This window comes from Miniopterus schreibersii (assembly GCF_964146895.1).
Source record: "Miniopterus schreibersii genome assembly, chromosome: 2".
NCBI lineage: Eukaryota > Metazoa > Chordata > Mammalia > Chiroptera > Miniopteridae > Miniopterus > Miniopterus schreibersii.
In genome coordinates this window covers 156,372,577-156,395,103 of record NC_138102.1, presented here as the reverse complement: position 1 = coordinate 156,395,103, position 22,527 = coordinate 156,372,577, and the positions used below count along the sequence as shown (strand labels likewise).

At 36.7% G+C, this 22,527-nt stretch overlaps 1 protein-coding gene across 1 annotated transcript in view; it reads right to left on the bottom strand.

The window, feature by feature from the left end:
- Positions 1-13,849, bottom strand: part of LMNTD1 (lamin tail domain containing 1) — a gene marked incomplete at both ends in the record, with an annotated part of 56,100 nt that extends 42,251 nt beyond the window's left edge. The window contains 5 exons of the mRNA XM_081127801.1: positions 5,276-5,447; positions 6,062-6,267; positions 10,662-10,778; positions 11,313-11,493; positions 13,713-13,849. Of these exons, the coding sequence (XP_080983927.1) occupies positions 5,276-5,447; positions 6,062-6,267; positions 10,662-10,778; positions 11,313-11,493; positions 13,713-13,849 (813 nt within the window). The remainder of the gene's footprint in view (positions 1-5,275; positions 5,448-6,061; positions 6,268-10,661; positions 10,779-11,312; positions 11,494-13,712) is intronic.
- Between the last annotated feature and the right edge of the window lie 8,678 nt (positions 13,850-22,527).

Below are 22,527 nucleotides of genomic sequence, written 5' to 3'. Positions count from 1 at the left end.
CCATTCTCGGCAGCTGCGTGCCTAGGTTTCTCTGGGCCTGTGGGCCTTGCGTCTAAAGGAACAATGACTTAGGGGCAGTAGTTAGCCACCCCTGCCACAAAGGTTCCTGGAAATGACTGAGCTACAATGAACCCTATTAAAATGAATTTCCAAAACAATGCAATACAATGATAGGCTTAGACTTATTTCAAGTAAGACTATTTTTTTCTCCTACGATAAATAAGCCACGTATCAGTCTGAGTTTATTGATCTACTTTTTTAGGTTTTCTTTCTCCTTCCTTTTCAGGGTGTAAGCTGTCGGTGCTTGTTCCTATAACTGTGCTGGCTTCCCTTTCTAATTTTCCTTTTCTTGTCATCAAGTTTCTAAAAATAAAATTTATGTAAGTGTAACATACGTGCAGAAAAGATCACAAGTCATAATCACAGGGCACCATGAAAACAGTGATTCACTTAACACCACTCAGATCAAGAAGTGAAACACTGTTAGTATCCTACAAGCAGTTTTTGTGTAACCTCCAAGGGCTACTTCCTTCCTTCTCCCAGAGATAACTACTACTCTGACCTTTAACACCATGGTTTTGTATATTTTTGAATTTTACATAAATGGAAACATACAATATGCAATCCTTTTTGTTTGGCAGCTTCTGTTCAATATTATGCCTGTGAGATCCTTTGATGTTGCTGCATGTAGCAGTAGTTCATGCATTTTCATTGCTGATGGGATTTTATTAATATGTCATAATTTATCTATTATACTGTTGATGAACAATTGGATTGCTTCTAGTTTTAGGCTATTACAAATACAGTTGCTATGATCATATTGTATTTGTGTTTAGTGTGCAGATGTATGTATTTTTCAGGCATATGTAATTCCTGAGAATGGAATTGCTGGGTTATGGGATAATGGGATATTTATATATTCATTTTTCTTGCCTTATTTCACTCAGACTTCTAATACAATGTTGAACAGAAGTCATCATGAGGAGGATTGTTGTCCTGATCTGGATTTCAAGGGGGAAATGTTCATTATATCACCATTAAGTATGATAGTTTGCTTTAGGATTTTTGTAGATACCATTTGTCAGATTAAGGAAAGCCTTTCAAATACTAATTTTCTAAGGCTCTCTCCTTACAGGGTGGTATTAAATTTTATCAAATGCCTTTTTCTATATTTATCTATATTTCTATATTTTCTCTATATATCATTTCCCTTTTTATTTTGTTAGGATGATAAGTTTAATTGATTAATTTTCAAAGCTTGAACCAGCTTTGCATTCCTGAAATAAACCCATTTTTTGTGATATATTATCACTAAACAACCCATGTATCAAAGAGGATCATATTGGAAATTAGAACATATTTTGTACTGAATGATAATGAAAGTATGATACATATCATGAACGTGACAATCAGATACTATTCTTTTAATGTCTATCCTAGATTCCAACATGCATATCCTTGATTTACTAAAATCTAATAGAAATTGTTACCTTTACAACTTACTGGAAAAGTCGTGAAATTTAGAGTACTTTAACTCCATTTACTCCCCTGCCAAACTTTTGTGCTATTACTATTGTTATGGGTTAAACTGTGTCCACCCTAAATATATTTTGAAGTCCTAACCCCTTGAACCAGTGAATGTGGCCTTATTTGGAAATCGTGTCTTCACAGATGTAATCAAGTTAGGATGAGATCATACTAAATTAGGGTGGGCCCTGATCCAGTGACTGGGGTCTTTATCAAAAGAGGGGAATATGGCACATACACAGGAGAGAAGGCCATGCAAGGATGGAGGTAGAGGGTACAGCGATGCATCTACAAACCAAGGAACACCAAGGAATGCCGGCAACAACCAGAAACTGGGAAGACGCAAGAAAGGATGGGTAATCCCCTAGACTGAGTCTTCAGAGAGAGGGCGGCCCTGCTGACAGTTTGATTTCGGACTTCTAGTCTCCAGAACTGTGAGAGAATAGATTTATGTTGTTTTAAGCCACCAAGTTTGTGATACTTTGTCACAGTAACCCTGGGAAACTAAGACGATTGTCACGAATTTAAATTATATATAAATTTTAAACCCTGCAAGAGAATATTAGTATTATTTTTTATAGTAAATATTCATTTATGTTTATCCATGCTTTGACTGCATTTTTTTTTTTCATTTCTCCTAATATGTTTATGCATCCTTCTAGGATCATTTTTTTTCTACTTGAAATATTTCCTTAGTGTGACTTTACTGTTGATGAATTCTCTTAATGTTGTTTGCCTGAAAGAGTCTTTATTTCATCTTCACTTTTTGAAGTGTATTTTGCTTGGTCCAGAACTCTAGGATAGTAGTCCTCTTAGCACATTAGCACATTGAAGATATCATTCCATTGTCTTCTGACTTCCATGGTTTTGTTTTCTGAAGTTTTGTTATAATATACTTAGTATGGTTTCCTTTAAATATGCTGTCTGAGATTCTTCTTGATTCTATGATGATGTCTTTCATCAATTTTTGAGAATTTTTGTCATTATTTCTTTAAATATTACTTCTGCCCCAATCTCTCTTCCCCCCTGTCCTTTGGGACTCAAATCACAATTCTATAGAACCAACTTGTCCCCATTCTCTTTTCCTAACCTGCTTTGGTCTTCCCCTTCTTTCCTCACTTATTTTTCTCCTCCTTCTTTCTTTCCTTCTAGATTTTGGAATATTTCCCACTCCACTTCATTTTCAACTGCTCCCAAAATTCTCTTTAAAGTACAGACCTAACTCTGTGAGATGCCTAATTAAAAACCTTCAGTGTCTCCTTTTCTGCCTGTCCTTCATCACACCTATGTTAAACAACTATTGTGGTCATGCACTGTATTTATTGTCACTTATGTGATTAAAAACACATCAATGATAATATATGTATTTCATTGATCCATATATAGAGAATTAAAATATAAAAATGAGGGCCAGAATGACTTATTCCAATTTCATATCAGACTTCTCTATGCTTTCTGTATTTTAACATGTTTAAAAACACAAGTTTGCTTGGTAAAAATTAGGCATATGATGTGTAGTTTTTTCTTTAAAACTATCTTCACTGTGAAGTCTCTAGGTTTCTCTATAACATATATAACATACTCGAGAAGCACACTTAAACACAAGGCAACTATTCCCTTAGTCACATGCAATGAAGATTCTTTCTTCTGTAACTCAGCAAACTAGCCCATTTATTAGTGTAGAGGGAAAGGAGCAGGACTGAAGAACCTTTGTCAATTATTGAGAAGTGTGCTAATAATAGCAAATAGTCCAATGGTAGGCAAATTAAAAAGAGACTGGAGCCTGGCCGGGTGTGGCTCAGTGGGTGAGCATTGACCTAGGATTCAGGAGATCCAAGTTTGATTCCTGGTCCCGGCACATGCCCAGGTTGCGGGCTCGACCTCCAGTTTGGGGCCTGCAGGAGGCAGCCGATCAATGATGACTCTCATCATTGATATTTCTATCTTTCTCTCTTCCTCTCCCTCTTCTCTTCGAAATCAATAAAGATACATTAAAAAGAGAGAGAGAGAGAGAGAGAGAGAGAGAGACTGGATAATTAACAAACTAGATAACTTTCCTTTGAAGGATCTTGTTACATATTCTTTCAAGGAAATGAACTAATGATTTGGGGATTGCTGTAACCCAGTGACTCACCAACTAATTATTCATAACATCTGCCTCTCTGTGGCCATCTTTCACAGTTGAAATCAAAGAAAAGTTCTTATACTTCCAATGTACATCTATTCATATTAAAAATTTAATAAATAAAAAATTTAAAAAGTATATAATGATGAACAGAGAGGTCCTGAAAGTATCAAAGCAACCATCTTTTTGGATTACTATTATAGGATATAAACATACAATAAGATGTCCTGTGTTGAATAGCAAAAGTTATTTAGTAATCAAGGTGAGTTGCCACCACTATGGAAAGGTGAATCAAGAAAATTTTAATACAAAATAATATTGACTGTAAAATGTAATTAAAATTTTTTAAAAGAAAAGAAATTTTGAAGTCAAATTTCTTTGGAAAACAAGTTGTCCAGAATGAATAAAATAGTAAAGGCTATCATTAATTGGAGAAAAACATAAATTAATGTACTTCTTGAGAGTCTCAAATCTAAGTGATATACTAAAGCTATGTATTTGTGTATAAAATAATACATGCTATTTACGTATCTAATATGTATATAACACTTATTGCTGAAAGAGCTTTTTCAATTTCACACTCAAATCTCTTACTTTACAGATGAAGAGACTCAGGCACAATAATATAGGATACTTAGTTTTATGAAATGGAATGTATTTAGAAATTTACAAAATTTCCATCATTCCACTTCTGAAAGGTATTGTTTTGGGGTGCTATTTCCCGATGACGTGTTAACATACTAACTGTGGTTTTCATACAGGCGTATACAGAATCCTATGATTCCAGAAAGGTGCTCAAGGATCACAGGGAAGGGGGGAGAAGTGGGTATGATGGGAACCACCGCCTGCTCCTCCACTGGGGCAGGTCTGCTCTAATCCATTCCATACATTGGGACTTGGGACTCCGCTCAAGATTTCATTTCAAAACGTATCCCTCTGCTAAATAAAAGTTTGCGAATCACTATAACTTCACCAGGACATGGCTATTGTATAGAAGCAGCCCTTCTCCACAGCTTAGGGTCCAGCACTGTGTTCTTCTCATCAGGTCTTAAACATTTGGAGGCGCCCAATGAGCCTCATGGACTCTCCCCCCAGAAAACATGATATAGGCACAGATTTTTGCACCAAATTTAGCAGATTCATGGACTTCTTGAAATCCATTCACAGATTCTGGGTTAATAACATCAACTCTAAAAGCTTTATTGAGAGAACTTAAGTAAGAAATGTCTGGTCAAAGAAAAAGATGAGATTTGGGATTAATATTAGAGTGTTTGGAAAAGATGAATTTTTTAGCATAGCATAACTTGTAGGACCAGCTTATCCTGCCTCATAAAAAACAAAATGTGCTTTGGACCAAACTTCAAGAACTACACATTTTTGCTGTTCTTTTGATTTGCTGACTCATTCAACAGATATTTATCAAGAACAGTAAAGACACTGTGCTAGAGCAAATATAAGTGCACGGCTTACAATACTTCCTTTAGGAGCCAACTGTTTTTGAGGATATAGTTTTTAACACTTAGCGTATTTTACTACTTAACCCCTTTTCACCAGTTCTACACACACACACACACACACACACACCCCTTATTCTCTGCAGGAATAAGTATCCATTTGACTTACCAGGGCTGGATCAGGCCTGGCTGACTGAGGCGTGGGCTGTCTGTCTAAGCTGCTTTCAGACATGCTGGGATTGTGAGGTGTAATCAGAGGACAGTAGGGATGTGGAGGCACATTGGGACTGTGGCACCAAGGGCTGCGATTGGGGAAAAGAGTTGGTGGGACTTCTTTTTCTCTGTAAAAGAAAAATTAAGGCCAAATTGAACTCAAAAGGCATTTTATGCAGTGGCATTTGTAATGAAGGCTCAATTAAAGATAGAGCATGTCTTAAGACCAGACAATATGGCTTTTTTAGATCTCGTGGGCAGCACTTTTATCACATCAGAAGCTTGTGCCTATAAATGAATAACAAATTCTGCACCTTTAATCACAGCCAGCTCTTGATCCAAGATAAAATTCCTAGATGTTGCCCTTCTCCCTTTAACCCCAGCACTGCTAAAGATGTGGTGATAACTTCACCTCTTCACCCTCCACAGCCTTGCCTCTGACAGCAGTGCCGTTGAGAAGTGAAATGGCTGGGAGGGCGGAGGCGGGTGTCTCCATTGCCTAGTGGAAATGGCCAGCCTTTATCGTCCCACGAGCATATCTTTGCTTGCTCTGTGTTTTTATGTTTTAAAACTATTATGGGTTTTATAGTCCTATTCAAAATAGGATTATTTGGACATTAATTGATTTACCTATCCGTCATATATTTACTTGTCACCCAGTCACTCCCACCTGCTCAGTTACCAATGTGAGAAGGGCTCAGTTAAAAACAAAAAACAAAAACAAAAAACAAGCAACTTTTACCTCTTAAGAAAAGCTGGAACTAGAAAATCCATCTGAAACTTTGAGGTTTCTTTACATTTTTCTTTAGTTGTAGTTTCAACTTTTGGCCAGTGAAATATGTGCCTTCGAGATGGCGGACTTACTATGGAGCATCTCTCAAATTCAATGTCAGTCTCTAATTTCTCCCATGCTTGCTTCCAGTGAACAGGAGTGCACCAGGCTATGGCCTACAAAAGTGATTCATTAATATAAAATACTGTGGGAGTTAGATTTTTAAAAAATGTCACGGGCTTATTTCAATAACATTTTAAAGTCAAAATGTGTAATGTCACTTACCTATTGTGTATGGATTAGTGAAACACCATAAAAATGTAGTAAGACACCTGGGTCTTAGTTTCCAGTACTGAAAATCACAAGCTGCATAACCTCAGGCAGGTTAGTCACTTACTATGTACCTGAGTCCTCAGACACAAAATAAGGAGGCTGGTGGTGGGGAACTGCTATATGAGGGTGTTCTGAGTAAGCTACTAAGTTTCATAACTATAAAGAACTGTGCAAAAAGTAGTTATAATATTTATAGTAAAAATGTTAAATATTTAAGACACTATATATGCATAAATGTGTATATGTGTGTGTCTATCTCTATATCAATATCTATATTACTATCTATATCTATCTGTCTCTGTATCAGTCTTTCTATTATTTAAGATGGGAAAATGGGCAGTAGAACCAGGCCAGAGACATGGAAAGGAGACCCCATTCTCCAGACTAGATCCTAAGTGGGACTATTAAGGAAACCCATGACCACTAAAGCTGGATTTTGTTTTGGTTTCTTGAATATGTGGCATGTGAACAACATATACGTGCAAAAATTATTCAGGAAAATCATGTGTAGGGACTAACATTTATGTCTTTGTTCAACATGAGAAAATTAAGCACCAAAGTGTGCCCTAATATTCTCCTTGTTCTTGTGATCTGTTTTTAGATCATAAAATTAGAAGTTTTGGGCTAATGCTGTTACAGTTGAAAAACTGATTGGATTCATTGAGTTGCTCTGATTGGATTGACAAACAATTAACTGGACATAAAGGCAAATTAACTAGACATAAAGGCAATGCCAGGCAAGTTCAACAGAGAAAGACAAGAGTGAAATCTTTTCTAAAAAGTTCAATTTCATGGACCACAACAGGAAAACTCCATTTTTGCTTCAGGTCATCAGTTAGGGATTCTTCAATTTTAGCAGCTCAAACAGACACATTTGTGTTGAAGATATGTTATGATTTTTTTTTATATATTTTTTAGTGCAATCTCCCTCAATTAGATTGAAAGACTTTCCTAGACAAGGGCAATATTTTATTTCTCCCTATATTATAGGGACTTAAAATATTAGATGACAATGATAATGTGATAAAATAAAATATGTTTCTCATTACACCTCTGGAATGTTGGCCATATGAACCTTGTAGGCTATTTTTAGTACAATAGAAAAATTCTCAGAGTCAGAATGTCTGGTTTTATTTTAGTTCTGCCATTTTACCAATCACGTGACCTTGAGCAAGCCATTTAACTTTCCAAGCCCCATTTTCCTCTTTTGTAAATGCTTAAACAATCTGAGAACCAAATGAGATAATGCACATAGAAACAGCCCTTCAGTGAGCTCCTACAGCATGGCAGCAGGCAGTCCTATACCTGAATCTTTAGTGCAAAATAATGTATTGAAAAGGTTCCAGGCATCGACTAAATATAAAATGCTTATTAATTTTTTTTGACATATAATGTAGAGGCTACAAATCCTGGAGGACAGCAATGTAACTGGTGGGGAAAAAAATCTAGTCCTGTTTAAAAATCTATAGACTCATAGAATCTTGGTGATGATGTTGTAAAGCCCTTGTGTTATATGTTAGAAAACAGAATAAAAATTTCATAGTTAACTCATGGCAGAGCAGGACTAAATCTACCTTTATATTACACCACGTGATTTATAGCATATCAGTGATGTCTGTCATACTTTATTTTAGGTTTCGTTTTCTTTTAATGATCCATGACCAATAATATAACTTTTTTGCTCAAGTCCAGCAACAGAACCTATTCTAATTTGTATGACTGGCGATTTCCTTAGGCAGAAGATTGCAAGTTCTGTAACTTTGTCTACAAGATGTGGGTTATTTTTGTTATAAATAGAAAACAATTCCAGAGTCATGATAAAAGCCTCAGGCTTTCCTGTGTTTTAGCTTGTCTATGGGAATGGAGCAACCCATCTTTGTGAGGAAAATCTGTCTCACGGTTGCAGGTAGTGAGGTCCGCATCACTGAAGTGAGAAGAGAAATAAATGTGCTGTTAAAAAGAGGGGTGAGGGAGAACTCTATGCTTACATTAGGGTTTTAGGTTGGGGTAAAGTCACAATTCTGTACTTAATGGAAATATTTTCTATTTAATTAAGTAATGCTGACTGCTTTATCATTGAGTGGGATTCCAATAGGACCTCAATTTGAAAAAAAAAAAAAAGGCTTGAGCTGAGGTCTGAGGATGGGTGCGATTTAATAGGTAAAAAGGGGAGAAAAGAGTCCATGGAGAGGCAAGAGCATGTGCAAAGGCCCTGTAGCTTGAGGGAGCAATGAAGTAAAAAAAGTAAAAGAAGGCCAGTGTAGTTTGAGAAGAGAGCATGGAAAAGCATGGGGAAGGGTGAGCTGGGGGGAGGAAAGGAACAAGACCACTTGGTTCAGGTCAACTGGGTGAAATCCCTCTCTCCTGCAGACTCAGAACAAGTGCTCCTTTGCCCTCTAATGCTTTTCTTCATGCTTCCCTTTACAGAGTTCTTCCTTTAACGTGGCTATTGCACTCTGTGCACATACTTCTCTTAAAGTATTGTTTCACTGTACTGCAATTATTTATTGCTCCATATAAATTTCTACTACCAGACTATGATTTTTCTGAGGACAGAAATAGTTACACAATAGTTATGCTCCTTTTCCCCCAGCATCTAGCACAATGCTTGGCAGATTCTAAATATATGCAAATATTTCCTCTATGAGTCAGTCAATCAGATTCACCCTTTCACTGGCAAAAAAAAAAATAATAAAATTGTATTTACTTCACCCTGCAGAAATGGTCTGAGTCTATGTGAGCAAACTAGCTTAAACCACTCAGTAAAAGGGCTAGTCTAAATTCGAAGTCTAATTCAGTTGCACAAAGTGACAATTTGCCAAACAAAATGTGTACTTTAGGAGCTCAGGGACCTGGTCTGTCTGGTTCAACACTCAGTGCCTGGAACAGTGTGCCTGCAAGGTAGAGACTCCAGAGTTGTTTGCAGAGCAGATAAATGGGTAGAGTAATGTGATAAAAGGTCTGAAACAAGGAGGCTTTATTCCTAATCTGAGTTTTGCTAATAATTTCTGATGGGACTGAGTAAGTAAGTTAGATTGTATAGCTTTATTTTCACTATCAGTAAAAATTATTGGAAGTATTATGAAATTCAGTTTGAGCCCACAAAAATACCTAAAGCTTAAGTGAGTGAAGGCTGCAAAAGTACTAATGAGTGTTTTCTCCATCTAGCAACTGCTTGTTTCCTCAGAAAGACATTAAGTGGCTCATAATAAATTAGCAAGTCTATATCATCAGGTATAACTTAACAAGAAGAAACTCAGAAGTAGACTTTGATCAGCCTGTTGTGTGGATTAGTTGTTAAATGGTGTAGTAAGTTCGATGGGGGCTAAGAAGAAAAGACAGGTATTTAAGAAAAATCTAAAGAATAGTTTTGCTGTAACTACTTTTGTTACTTTTTTGTTGTCAAAAAAGATAACTGACTTTACTGCGTGTGTCTTTGGGTATGTACTTCTGCTAATATTATACCACAGAAAAGCTAGAGTGGAAATCTAAAGTTGTCAAATATTGAGAATTAATTACTGATACACATAATTTTATAGTGAATATAGTATCATCAGACAAATTAGAGTGTAGTTTCTTTCATTAGAATATTAGTTTGATTGTTTTTTCAATCCTTACCCAAAGATATTTTTTTCCATTGCTTTTCAGAGAGAGTGGAAAGGAAAGAGAGAGAGAGAGAGAGCGAGAGATCGATTGGTTGCCTGCAACTGAGGTACGTGCCCTTGGCCTGAATTGAACCTGGGACCCTTAAGTCCAAGGGCCAATGACCTAACCACTGAGCCAAACAGGCGAGGGCTAGAATATTAGTTCTCGAGAGCAGATATCCTGTGGTACTGTACATTATATTCCTGACACTTACGACAACCTTTAGCATAGAGAAGAACCTCAACAAACATTTGAAAAATACATAAGTGAATAGAAAGGGCCTGCGCAGAGTCTCTTCCTTTCTCATCCTGCTCTTCTGGCTCAAACACCATAAATAAAATCCATCCTTCGTGCTGACATTTGAAGCAGCTTCGTATCTGGGATATCAAAAACGTTTTGGCCAAATTGTAAGCAGCTCTTTGGCACTTTGCACTGGGAAGAGGGTGCTGTTGATTTGCTGAGTTGCTATGACAGTCGGGGATGGTTCTATGCGAGGTTTTAGGGTCGGAAAAAGAATTGAGCGAGCTCAGGGTAGAAGGAGAACAGAAGGAGACTATCCATTTAAAACTATTGTTAGGAACCAGATACTGACCTCACCGTTAGGTGTGCACAGGATTGTTGTACAAACTGGGCTTGTTCTGAACTTGTTTTCCTTCCAAAGAAAATCTGTTGGTGGCTGGTGCTTTGCTTCAGAGGCTGCAGCCCAGACCTGTAAGAAAGGAGTTTGTTAATTAAAAGTGTCACTGGAGTTCAACAGTTCTGCAAACGTCAGAGGGTGATTGCAATGTTATCTTTCTCAACATATGAGGTTTTAAAATATAATGACTGTATAATATATAATGTCAAGCTGTGTAAGACGGTATGTGGTTGAAAGGAAAGCACAGTAAAGAGGAAAAACTCCAGTATCAACTAATTATCTGTTCTCTAGGCAAACAATCTCTTTCCTTTTATGGATTATGTTGGCTTAATTTTAGGAACTTAGGCATTTCATTTTAATAGTTGAGTTGTGAAAACAGAAGGTATTATACAACAAATTGAAGAAAGCTATAGAAATTTAATTATGGGAATTCGCTTACACGCAGAGATGGACAACGCGGCTCAATTAGCCGCCACCAACAAAACATCACATTTTACGTAAAGATCAAGCGACCAAGAAACCGCCGGTGCTGAGCCGCAGTCTGACCTGGGCAGGTGAGATTTTCCTGCACAATTTTAGTTCATAGTCTTGGTATCTTGTACTTACCGTTACTGTGGAACTGGCCTGCATTGTGACATTTGGAGGGAATCGGAACAGAGAGACTCTTTGTCCATTCACATTTTGTTGGAGAATATAATTTCCAATCTCCAGTTCTTTATCAAGGGAAGAGTTAATGAGCTTCACAAATAAACCCTTCACTTCAGCTATTTTGATGTCTCCAAAAGCACTAGAAAAATACAAAGATTGTAAGGTGCGTTCAGATAAGCATGTCTTTAGTTCACGTTAAGAACTGAATAATAAATATGCTTTGGAAGTTGTTCATGAACTGTCCGCTTTATTAGACAAATTCTATGTGAAGATAGTGTATTTTGTAGTCTCAGGCAAATGCTTTGATTTCTTAGTTCTGTTTGTTGGGCAATAAAATCATCTATTTCACATAAAATAATTAAAGAAAACTTAAAAAGTGCTTTAGGTGTCAAGGTATAAATGCCATAGGAAGGTGTGGTTATTGTTATTTAAATCCTACTGTTCATAAAACCACTGAGATAGGAAACTGAAATAGATCAAGAGGAAAGCTAAATTATATTTCTAATAAAGTTACTATGAAGATAACTAGCAACTATGTACTTAAAAGAATTCAGCAAACAAAACATTACACAAAGATAAGATGGCATTTTCCCCCACTAACGTGATAAGAGCTTATTATTTGCCAGGGACCAAGCTAAACATTTGTATAGTAGCAGTTTTCAGAGTGTGGGTCACAATCCCTTTGGTGGGTTAGAGGCATCATTTTAAAAATGAAATATACCCCTACGAATTATAATAACCAATATTTACTATGTGCCAGGCACTTTTTAAAGATTATATCTATATCTACAATTTTTTCAATTACAGTTTACATTCAATTATTATTTTGTGTTAGTTTCAGGAGCACAGCATAGTGGTTAGACAATCATGCACTTTACAAAGTGGTCCCCCTGATATTTCTGGTACCCACCTGGCACCATGCACAGTTATTACAATATTATTGACTATATTCCCTATGCTGTACTTTATGTCCCCATGACTATTTTGGAACTACCAATTTGTACTTCCTGATTTCTTCACTTTTTTCACCCAGCCCCCCAGGCCCTACCCTCTGGCAACCATCAGTCTGATCTCTTATCTATGAGTCATTGTTTCCATTTTGTTTGTTCGTTTATTTTGCTCTTTAGATTCTACATATGGTACAATTAAATGGTTTTTGTTTGTTGTATATATATGTACTACAGCTTTTTTTATCCACTCATTTACTAATGGGCATTTGGGCTGCTTCCGTATCTTGGCTACTGTAAGTAACGCTGCGGTGAACATAAGGGTGCATGTATTCTTTCAAATTAGCGGGTTTTGTTCCTTTGAATATGTACCCTGAAGTGGAATCGCTGGGTCACGAAGCAGTTCCATTTGTCACTTTTTTAAGTAACTTCGTACAGCTTTCCACAGTGGCCGCGCCAGTCTGCGTTCCCACCACCAGGGCACAAGGTTTCCTTTCCTCCACACCCTCTCCAACACTTGTTGCCTGTTGATTTATTGATGACAGCCATTCAGATAGGTGTGAAAGTGATGTCTCATTGAGGTTGTAATTTGTATTTCTCTGATGATTAGTGATGTTGAGCATCTTTCATATGTCTATTGGACATCTATATGTCCTCTTCGGAGAAGTGTCTGTTCAAATCCTTTGCCCATTTCTTAATTGGATCATTTTTGTTGTTGTTGCAAAATAAACCAATCAACAACATAGAAACACACTCATAGATAGAGAACAGGCTGACAGCTGTCAAAGAAAGGGGCTTGTGGGCTGGGTGAAAAAGGTGAAGGGATTAAGCAAAAAAAACCCAAAAAACCACACAGTCATAGACACAGACAATGTATAGTGATTATAAGAGGAAAGGGGGTGTGGGGAGAGGTTGAAGAGGGTAGAGGGGAGATAAACACTGATGGAAGGAGACTTGACTTGGGGTGGTGAACATACAATATAACATACAGATATATTATAGAATTGTACACCTGAAACCTATATAATTTTATTAACCAATGTCACCCCAATAAATTCAATTTAAAATGTCTACCTTTCTTCTTCTGTATTAAACTCAAGGTCCTAGTAGAAAAAAAAAGATACTAAGTCCATCTGAATGACTGGCCAATAATAAAGACCGGTTCTTGAAAAATTGAGTTGACTTTATTTGTAGGGATTATGTAGTGCTGTTTTCTCTGGCATCTTTGAAGAGTTATTTGGTTACTTTGAGAGTTATATTGATTCCTTTTAATTGCTCAGAACATGAAACAGTTATATTTTGTCTAATTTCTTAGATTTAATCATGAACAGCACAACAGATTAAAATTTTGGCTCCTACTGACTTATGGATCCTATAGCAATAGAAGGTGTTAAATAATTAGAATATGTACCTGGATCTAAATTGGCCTACTTCTTCAAGAATCATAGAAAAGTGCTTCCAATTTTTCTTGGTCTGAAATGAGTGTGTAACAGGTTTCTTTGAATCACCAAATAAAGATAGGAAATAATCCTCTCCTTCCCCAATCATAGCTGGCTCAGAACCAAGGGATGACAGAGTCTTTTTCTTTGCAACTGTGACACCGGTGGCTTTTTCCAAACAAATTAAAGAGAGAAGCAGCAAAGAGAGAAAAAAATAAAAGGATATTAAAAGAACTCAAAGCCACTATCTTTATTCTTTGCTTCTACAAAACTATATTCTTTATACATTTTACTGTCACTGTCAAACTAAATGAAGATAATTAAAAGCTTTAAACCAAAGTCTACAAAATGACCAGTAAGTGATTATTTTTGGTGACACTCAGTTCCTAGAGATTATCTTAAACTATCAATTATATCATCAACATAATGACTATTTAACTGATCATTTATTTGTACTAGAAGCATCATAAGTTTTTGAGTAGGTAAAACATTTGAGTCTCTCAAATTTGGATATGCTGTACATAAGTATAACTTTATTCTATTTTATATTAGCTATGCTCTCCAAATTGATACCCATAAATTAAACCTTCAAGTGAGTCCTTTCCTAACAATGGTTACTATTTTGCTAGATAAAGATGTAAGTTTCCTCTCATCAACTAAAATACTTTATTAGAAAGATAAAGTAATGCTTCATCAGGCTCTAGTATCCTCTTAGAAATAAGCTAGCTTCTTTAAAGTTCTCTCACTGTTGAGATTCAAACACAAAATAGGTTTCATGATTTTACATAGAAAGAACCATGCTGAGTAAATCTAATGACGTAATTGCAAAGAGAAAGGAACACTTCAGAGGGGCATCATGACGAAGTGGATACGGCAATATGGCTTGGATTTGGGCAGACCAGCAATTGTATCCCTGCTCTGTCACTTACTAAGCCAGCTGATTTAAACTTCCAATTCTCGGTTTTCCTGAGCATAAAATAAAAATATACTACCTTGTTAAGGTGATGTGAGGACTGAAGGCAATGTAGATAAGTGTCTAGCAGTGTCTGGTATTTAGCAGGTACTCAATAAATGATAGTTATTATTGTGACCCCTGGGTCCAAAATCATCAAAGGATTAGCACAATCTAGAGTTTGCTTTATATTTGTGTATCTTTAACAAAACCAAAGTGAGGTGAAAGCTGGAGAGGATTAAACTCATAGTTCCTAAAGAGGATTCCTCAAAGTATTTTGTTCAGAAGAAAGGTTTGGAATTAAATTAGTTTATTCTTAGTCAGGTGAGTATTTACTTAATCCTTTAATTAATTTAGGAATAGAGAATAGGCCGCAGTTCTTTGAATAGCTCATCCTGAGGGATAGAGACCTTTGCATTCTGAAAGGAAAGAGGACATTCATTTTAGTCACAGTCATTATTTCGTCTAGAGGAACAGATGGATGGAAATGAACCAAATGCAACAAGTTGCAGCAAACCCAGACATCTATCTACAGAAGCAGAATCTACGGTAACTGAGGGCGAACGAAGACTGCATCCTAGCTCAGCTCATCCTGCCAGGGGACGCTGCTGTATATTTTTTCCTACTAATCCTGGGAACTTTCATACTTTGACCCAAATATAGAACATATGCCATGATGATACAGTGCTAAAGGACAGAAAATATTCCCTCCCACGATCTGAAATCTGTATTTTCACTTTTAAGTATACGGATTCGGTCATTGCTAAAGGTCAGTGTGAATTTAGGAGGTTTCTTTGAAAAATATATCTTAGGCGTGCAAACAGTGAAACACGGGGAGTATGACAATAATGGCAGTAGGTCAAAATCCTAGATACCACTGTGTCAAAGGCTTGGGCGAACACCAGAAACAAAACCCAGTATAGGTAAGGAGCAGCCGGGCTGCAAGTGTGCACAGAATGGCAGAGGAAAGTGGGGGCATCAGGACGTCACGAGTGTGTCTGTGCTGCCAGTTTTGAAACTTGTTGGTTGTTTGGTGATTGAAATGCAGACCCCAATCTAGCCTTATCTATGAGATGGTGCTGAGAGATAGGTCCAGATTCACAGCTAATTTTTATTGAGTGCGCTAGCTGATTTTCATAAATATCTCCTATCTCCTTTAATAATCCTTAGGATAGCCCTGTGAAGTTGATGTCTTAATCCCCATTTTGCAGTTGTGGGGCATGGGACTCCAAGATGCTGCATACCTTACCTAATGTCTCACACTATAGGGAGCTGAAAGATGGCTGGGACCATGGTCTTCTGTTTCCAAAGACAGTGTCTTTCCAGGAAACTATGATAACATACCCTCGACGTCCCCTGCACACGGTGAGGAACAAACGCCCCGTAGTGTGGGTATTGCTGAGCGCATTGTTGGCAACTGTTAACATTTTACTTCTTCCAACCATAGTCCTGTGTTTATTTTCCTCTCCTTCAAATTCTTTATTGTTTCTCCCTTTTCTCTCTACCCTTTTACCTTCTTTATTTTTCTTCTTTCTCTTATCTCTCTGTCTTTTCCTCATCAAAGTCCTAAATCTTCTGAAGGCACAAAGTACACAAGACATTACTTAATCTTTCTGGTCGCATTAAGAGGAAGGGCAGTTAATGTTATACATTAGAATTTTTTAATTATCTAGCAATTCTAGAACATCTAAGCTGTCAACCCATGAACCATTATGATAACTCAAGATATTTTAATCATGGGGGTGACATACTTGGCCACATACATTTACGTGACCAGAAAATGACTCCAGGGTTAGGATCAATAGTGAGTATAGTCAAGTTACTCTGCATATGACATTAAGAAATTAGCAGTATTGAACACAAATAATAAAACATCATTCTGGTTTCTAGACACACAGAAAATTTATCGAATTATATAATTTAAAAATAATCCAAAAAATCGGTACATGTTTTGCTTACCCATGCTGCTTTCTGATTGGAAATGGCTCACTGAAGTTGATTTAGAAGACTTTGGTGCAATTGTTGATATAGTTACTCCACTAGTCTGAAGACTAGACAGATAGCAACTGAGAGGAATTTCATTGGATGATGACAGTGACAATGGCAGTATTGTGCTATCTGACTTTGAAAAAATTGAAAAAAAATGTACTAAAGATGGCTGTATCCTTGAGAGATCAGAATACATATCTTCTCTTCTGTGTACAAAAATTAGTATAAAAAACAAAGTGAGAAAGTAAAAATGAATAGACTATGAACACAAGAAGCATGAACTATCATTATTACCCAGAGTTCTGCTTTTCAAAGGTATTATGCATCTCATATAAGCACAGAACATCTTATATTTCTAGTTTTAACAATCTAAATAGAACACTTCAGTATCAAGTTAAGACATGCTTTTTTTCTATTTAAAAATGGATAAATTCCCACTGTAGATGGTTTTGAAAAAATGTAAAAGTAGAAAGAAAATAAAAATCAAGCAAGAATTGTACCAGTTTCCCAGGCTTTTTAATGCATTTTTTACACAAAATTGAGACTCTATTAACCATTTATAGCCTACATTTATCACTCATTATATCCTATTTCCCCTTTCTACTAACATAAAAATATTATAATTCTTGTTTAATATATTATTTCCTATACTTTTTCCTATGATTTCTGCTGCTGAATTAATTTTCCTATATTTATAAAGATTCTAGAGTTAGTGTCTATTTTCAAATACACTCTGCAAATTAATACCTATAAATACAGCACACATGTGTATATGTGTGTGTACTTGTATGTGTGTGTGTGTGTGTGTGTGTGTGCGCGCGCACGTGTGTGTGAGAGTCTGTGTGAATGTTGAAGGGAATAGCAGGAAAAGAAAGATTTAATTTCCAGATACTATATTTTAAAAATTTATCTTTATTGTTGAAAGTAATACCTTTCCCTCCACCACTGACCCCTCTGCTCCACTCCTGCCCCCTCCCCAGGCCTATCCAGCACTAATGTCTGTCCTTGGGCTATGCATATATACATATAAATTCATTGGTTAATCTCTTAACCAGGTACTATTTTTATAAGTAGATGTTACTATGAACAAAGATTTTCCTTTTTCATAAATATAAAAGCATTTGTGAACTGATGCAAAAACATTTTTTAAAAGTCCTTAAACTACAGTGCAATTATTTTACAAGTAAAACGGTATTCTCATGGCCTGACTTATGAAAAGGTTTATGACAACCCCATTATATGCGTCACATTGAGACTCAATAAACTAAAAGCAATCCGTGTATGTGTGTGTGTGTGTTTAATGCTTGAGTGTGAATAAAGTTCTGGGGTCCAAAACCTTTTAGCTTTCTGAAACACTGGATAAATGACCAGCCAGCTTAAGCATTACCTTTCTGGGGGTCACACATCCACTGTAATTTAGGAACTAAGTATTTAACCTCTGTGGATTGTCTCAATTTTGATCTCTTTGCTTTCCCAGAGTTCCTAGAAAGTTACTTTAGCCAGTTATCTGCTGTAGTTTTTTTTTTTAATGTTTCCATAAGGGAACAAGGGCCAGGAATTTCCTAATCTGCCATCTTGCTGATGTCTGTCTCAGTCTCTCTGTTTACCAAGAGGTATTCATGGTCCTTTGGTTTTATAATTTGTAAGTTCTTTCATCAGAAATATTAATCTGGAGAGTTTTTACTCAAAACCAGACTTCTCTAAATGTACCTCTCAGAAGGCATAGACATCTCAGGCAAATTATTTTTTATAACTGAATGGCATTGGCTTTGAAAATTATTACCAGCCCAGCACTTACTAGGCTTGAGCGCTGCCATTCTGCTGACACCTGAAGCACTCATTTTTGTCTGAAAAGCTCACACCCTGAAGATACACTCGAGTATGACTGTGGTGGTAGTAGGATGGAGACTATAGAGATCGATTTTCAAATTACAAATATTCCATCTCTGTCCAACCCAAGACAGGCTCCTATGACGTGATTTCTCCTTCACACTGGCTAGCATAAACAGGAAAAGTACTTTTCTCTTTCAAAGTTCTTTACATCTGGGTTTCATTATGGACAAACTGGCTATATCTTTCAGCATGTTCATCTTACAGGCTCTGAATTTTTTTTCCCTCCAGTAAAACAATAGCATTCCCAAATAAATTTAATTCCACAAAAGATTCCCAATAAGCCTTGGAAAATGTTGCAATCAAAGAAATCTGGCCTAGGACCACAGGGTGTTCCTATTTTTACATTTGAATAAGAAACTTCTAACAGCTGCACACACCTCGGGAAGAGCTGAAACATTTCAGGCAGACGAGTGCGTGACGCAGCCCATTGTCTGAAAACCTGCACTCACAGATCTCCTAGGCTCTTCTTGGAAGACGAGAGGTCTGTCCTAGTGCTTAGTTAGCTTTCCCTACTGCTTAGCACATGGAATTTTCCAAGCCCTTCTTGGTATTTTGTTCCCTCTGAAATTGATTAGCACTCAACCAGAGGAAGTTATAAAAGTTCAATCCCAGCATTTCAATGTTATTTTGGGAGATATTGTACTGGTAATCCTGACAACAATCATTCTCAGATTTAAAATATTTTAATAAAATATTTAAAAATGAACTTGAACTGAATAAAACAGGACATTTGGGTCCAATATAACATTAGCTTTAAATTGTGTATATTTAATACAATAGGTCTTTTCTTTTTTTTTTTTTAGAAAACATTGGAAAACCAATGCTAATGCTTTAGTTGATAGAGTGGTTAACATTAGTAGTAAAAATAGGGAGTTGTAGTTTTTATTTAGCATCCTTACAGACATTTCCTAAACCGAAATTCTTTAGTAATTCTTCGTCCCCAGGTCAGTAACATGGTTCTAAGGAAATTCTCTGCCAGTTATCTTCACATGTGAGATACGAGCTTTGGTCTGATACGATGGAGATCTGTCCAGGTGCATTTTTATATTCCTCAAGGATTGAACCTTATCAAACAGTGGCTGGGAAATAGTTGTAGGTTAATTTTAGAAAATGTGTGGAATCAATTCCAGTTCTAACTATTTCATTAGATGTTTCTAAACAAGAGGTCACGTGCTCCATCACTGTCCTCTAAAACTCAGGTCCTTCCCCCCTCCGGCCGTGCCCTTCTTACTGGGTTTCTTTCTCCATCTTATCTTCCTGCTCAGGAACTTGACTCTGCCGGGCTGCCCACATTTCCCGAGTGGCTCGTGTATCTTTTATCTCGGCCAGGAGAAAAGTCTCTTCTCTTTCCTGGGAAAACAGATCGTGCGGGACATTAGGCAATGCATGGAGCTGAGCTTCAGCCAGGGCTTCTCTTTCAAGCCACCTCGCCTGCTCCTTTCCCTACCTTAGAGCACCTGCAGGTCTGCTGACTCCTGTACCGAGCCGGGGCCAGGCCCAGGCCCAGGACCCTAACGGGGGTGGGTAAGCCCTGGCATGGCCAGCTGGCTCAGGCTCTAGACAAACCAAGGGGACGGAGTGCAGCCGTGGCCGGAGGCAGCTCCAGAGGCGGGGGTGGCCCAGCACAGCTGGCTTTGTGACCTCGGCCTTCCCACGCAGAGGCGCCTGGAGAACACGGAGGCAGCATCCCCGTGGCTAGGCTACGGAGTTCCGGCCCCCGAACAATGGCCATGTGGGGGCTGCACCCGCTCTGCAGTTTGCAGACATGAAATAAGGGAACTTGCCTTTAGGGGAGCCAGATCTCCCACCGGCCAAACTCTGTCACCGAAATGTTTGAGACCCTATTTTTGGATTTCTGAGGGTTCAAGGCTAGTATGCAATAAATAGTGGAAAGTTAGTAACTGTTTTTAAATGTTGATGTTAAACAAATCTGTGTTTTGCGTTTTGTTTTGTTTTGACAAATATTCTTTGAAGACATGGAAACAGCCAGGAAGCAGGGACAGAAAACTTATATACTTTTAAGGCAAAAATAAACCTACTGGTAGAAATAGTGAAATTAAAGCCAGGAGACCTAAATTCTTCTCCTAGTTATGCCAGCAGTATGATTTAAAAGCAATCACTTAATTCAGATTCTACTTTGAGTATAAGATCCACATGTAATGTTTTATAATAATAAGCACGTGAGAATAAAATTAACACATACAAAAGTACAGTACTGTACACAATGATATATATTAATGATAATGATTACTGGATGCATAAGTTAATTTTAAAAATATATAAAGGAGCATCTACTATGTACCAGGAACCAGCAGGGTACTATGAATAAACAATTCCTGCTTCAAGGGATAATTGATAAAACATCTTCCAATTTAGATTTAAAAATGGCTTCCACCTTAGAATTATAAATAGTATTTAAATACAAATAGCAGTAAACAAAGTAACTTTTAATATATCAAAAGACAAGAAATATATCATAATGAGGCAAGCTAGAGGAGGGTAAACATTTGACTATATTTTCTCTTCAGAGATGAAGTGTAATTTCTTATCAGTGTTAGGGCCAATTATGTACATAGAGCATAAAGAGATTTATAGTAAGCTGTAATTTAAAAGATAAATAAATATAAAGAAAGAAAAGCAAAAATAAAATAAAGTAAGAGATTTATAAATTTATACTCATAATTAGAAAATAATTGAAAATGGATTTATTACTTATTGCCATTATCCCAGTTTCCCTAATGTTACCTATCTGGTTTCCTAGCTGTAAAAGTTTCTGTACTTGAACTACATATATTAGCATGAAGTCATGATGACCACATGTGTTTTATCAGAGAGCCTATTCACCTTTTCCAACAAAGTTTGGAGAAACAAAATTCTGTCAACTGAGCAAAACTTTGGAAAGCTTTAACTCTGTGAATGTTTCAATAGTTCTTCCCATACAGGATATTTACCTTATTTCCTTCCCCCAAGTTATAGCCTATATGTAATGAAAACCAATTTCCTCTTTTCCTGTTTCCTGAATTAAGCCAGTGGTTTTCAACAGGGGTAAAGTGAACCATAGGGGGCATTTTGTCAATATAAGGAGGCATTAATAATAGTCATAAAGGTTTGGTGGGGTGCTACTGGCATTTAGTGGAAGGATTTCTAGATTTCTGCAATGTGGCAGATAATCTCACTTGGCAAAGGATTTTTCCATGTATCACATGATTTGCCCAAGATTCATCAAGACAAAAAGTAGCTTATAATTTTCTGAGCATAAATCCTAACTCCCTATTACCTATAAATACAAAATATTTTTGCATACCTTTTATATACCAGTCTTCCAGAAAGTAACTTTTTACAGTTTACATTGAAGGAAGATTATATATTGGCTTGTTCAGCCCTGTTTCAAGAGTTGTTATCAGTTTGGAAAAATTACATCATCAATGGCAATACCGCTTGGTGTATCTATGTGGTTGATGTAACATAAGACCCAGGTAAAAACAGTAGTAACAACAACAACAACAAAATCAACCTGAATCTGATGGATCCTCTAACTTACATATAATGCAGAAAACAGAAGAGCATGTTAGCTAAGAGGTTTAAGAGACAAACTTTGTAATTTGTGGATATAATTTATATTCTAATTCAAGTAAACTGAAAAATTTCTAAGACATTGGAAACGGAAGCATACTGGGTATTTAATAATATTAAGGAATAACTTAAATATTTTAGGTGTATTATGGCATCACATTTTTAAATTTTAACCATTTTATTTATTTATTTATTTTAATTGAATTTATTGGTGTGACATTGGCTCACAAAACTATTCGTCCCCATCTCTCCCTTGGCCCCTTCCACCTATCCCCTACCCTCCTTTCCCTCTGGCTAACACCACACATTTGTCTGGGCATCACCTTTTTTTTTTTTTTTTTTTTTAAAGAGAATCCTTATTGTTTATAGATATATAGTGA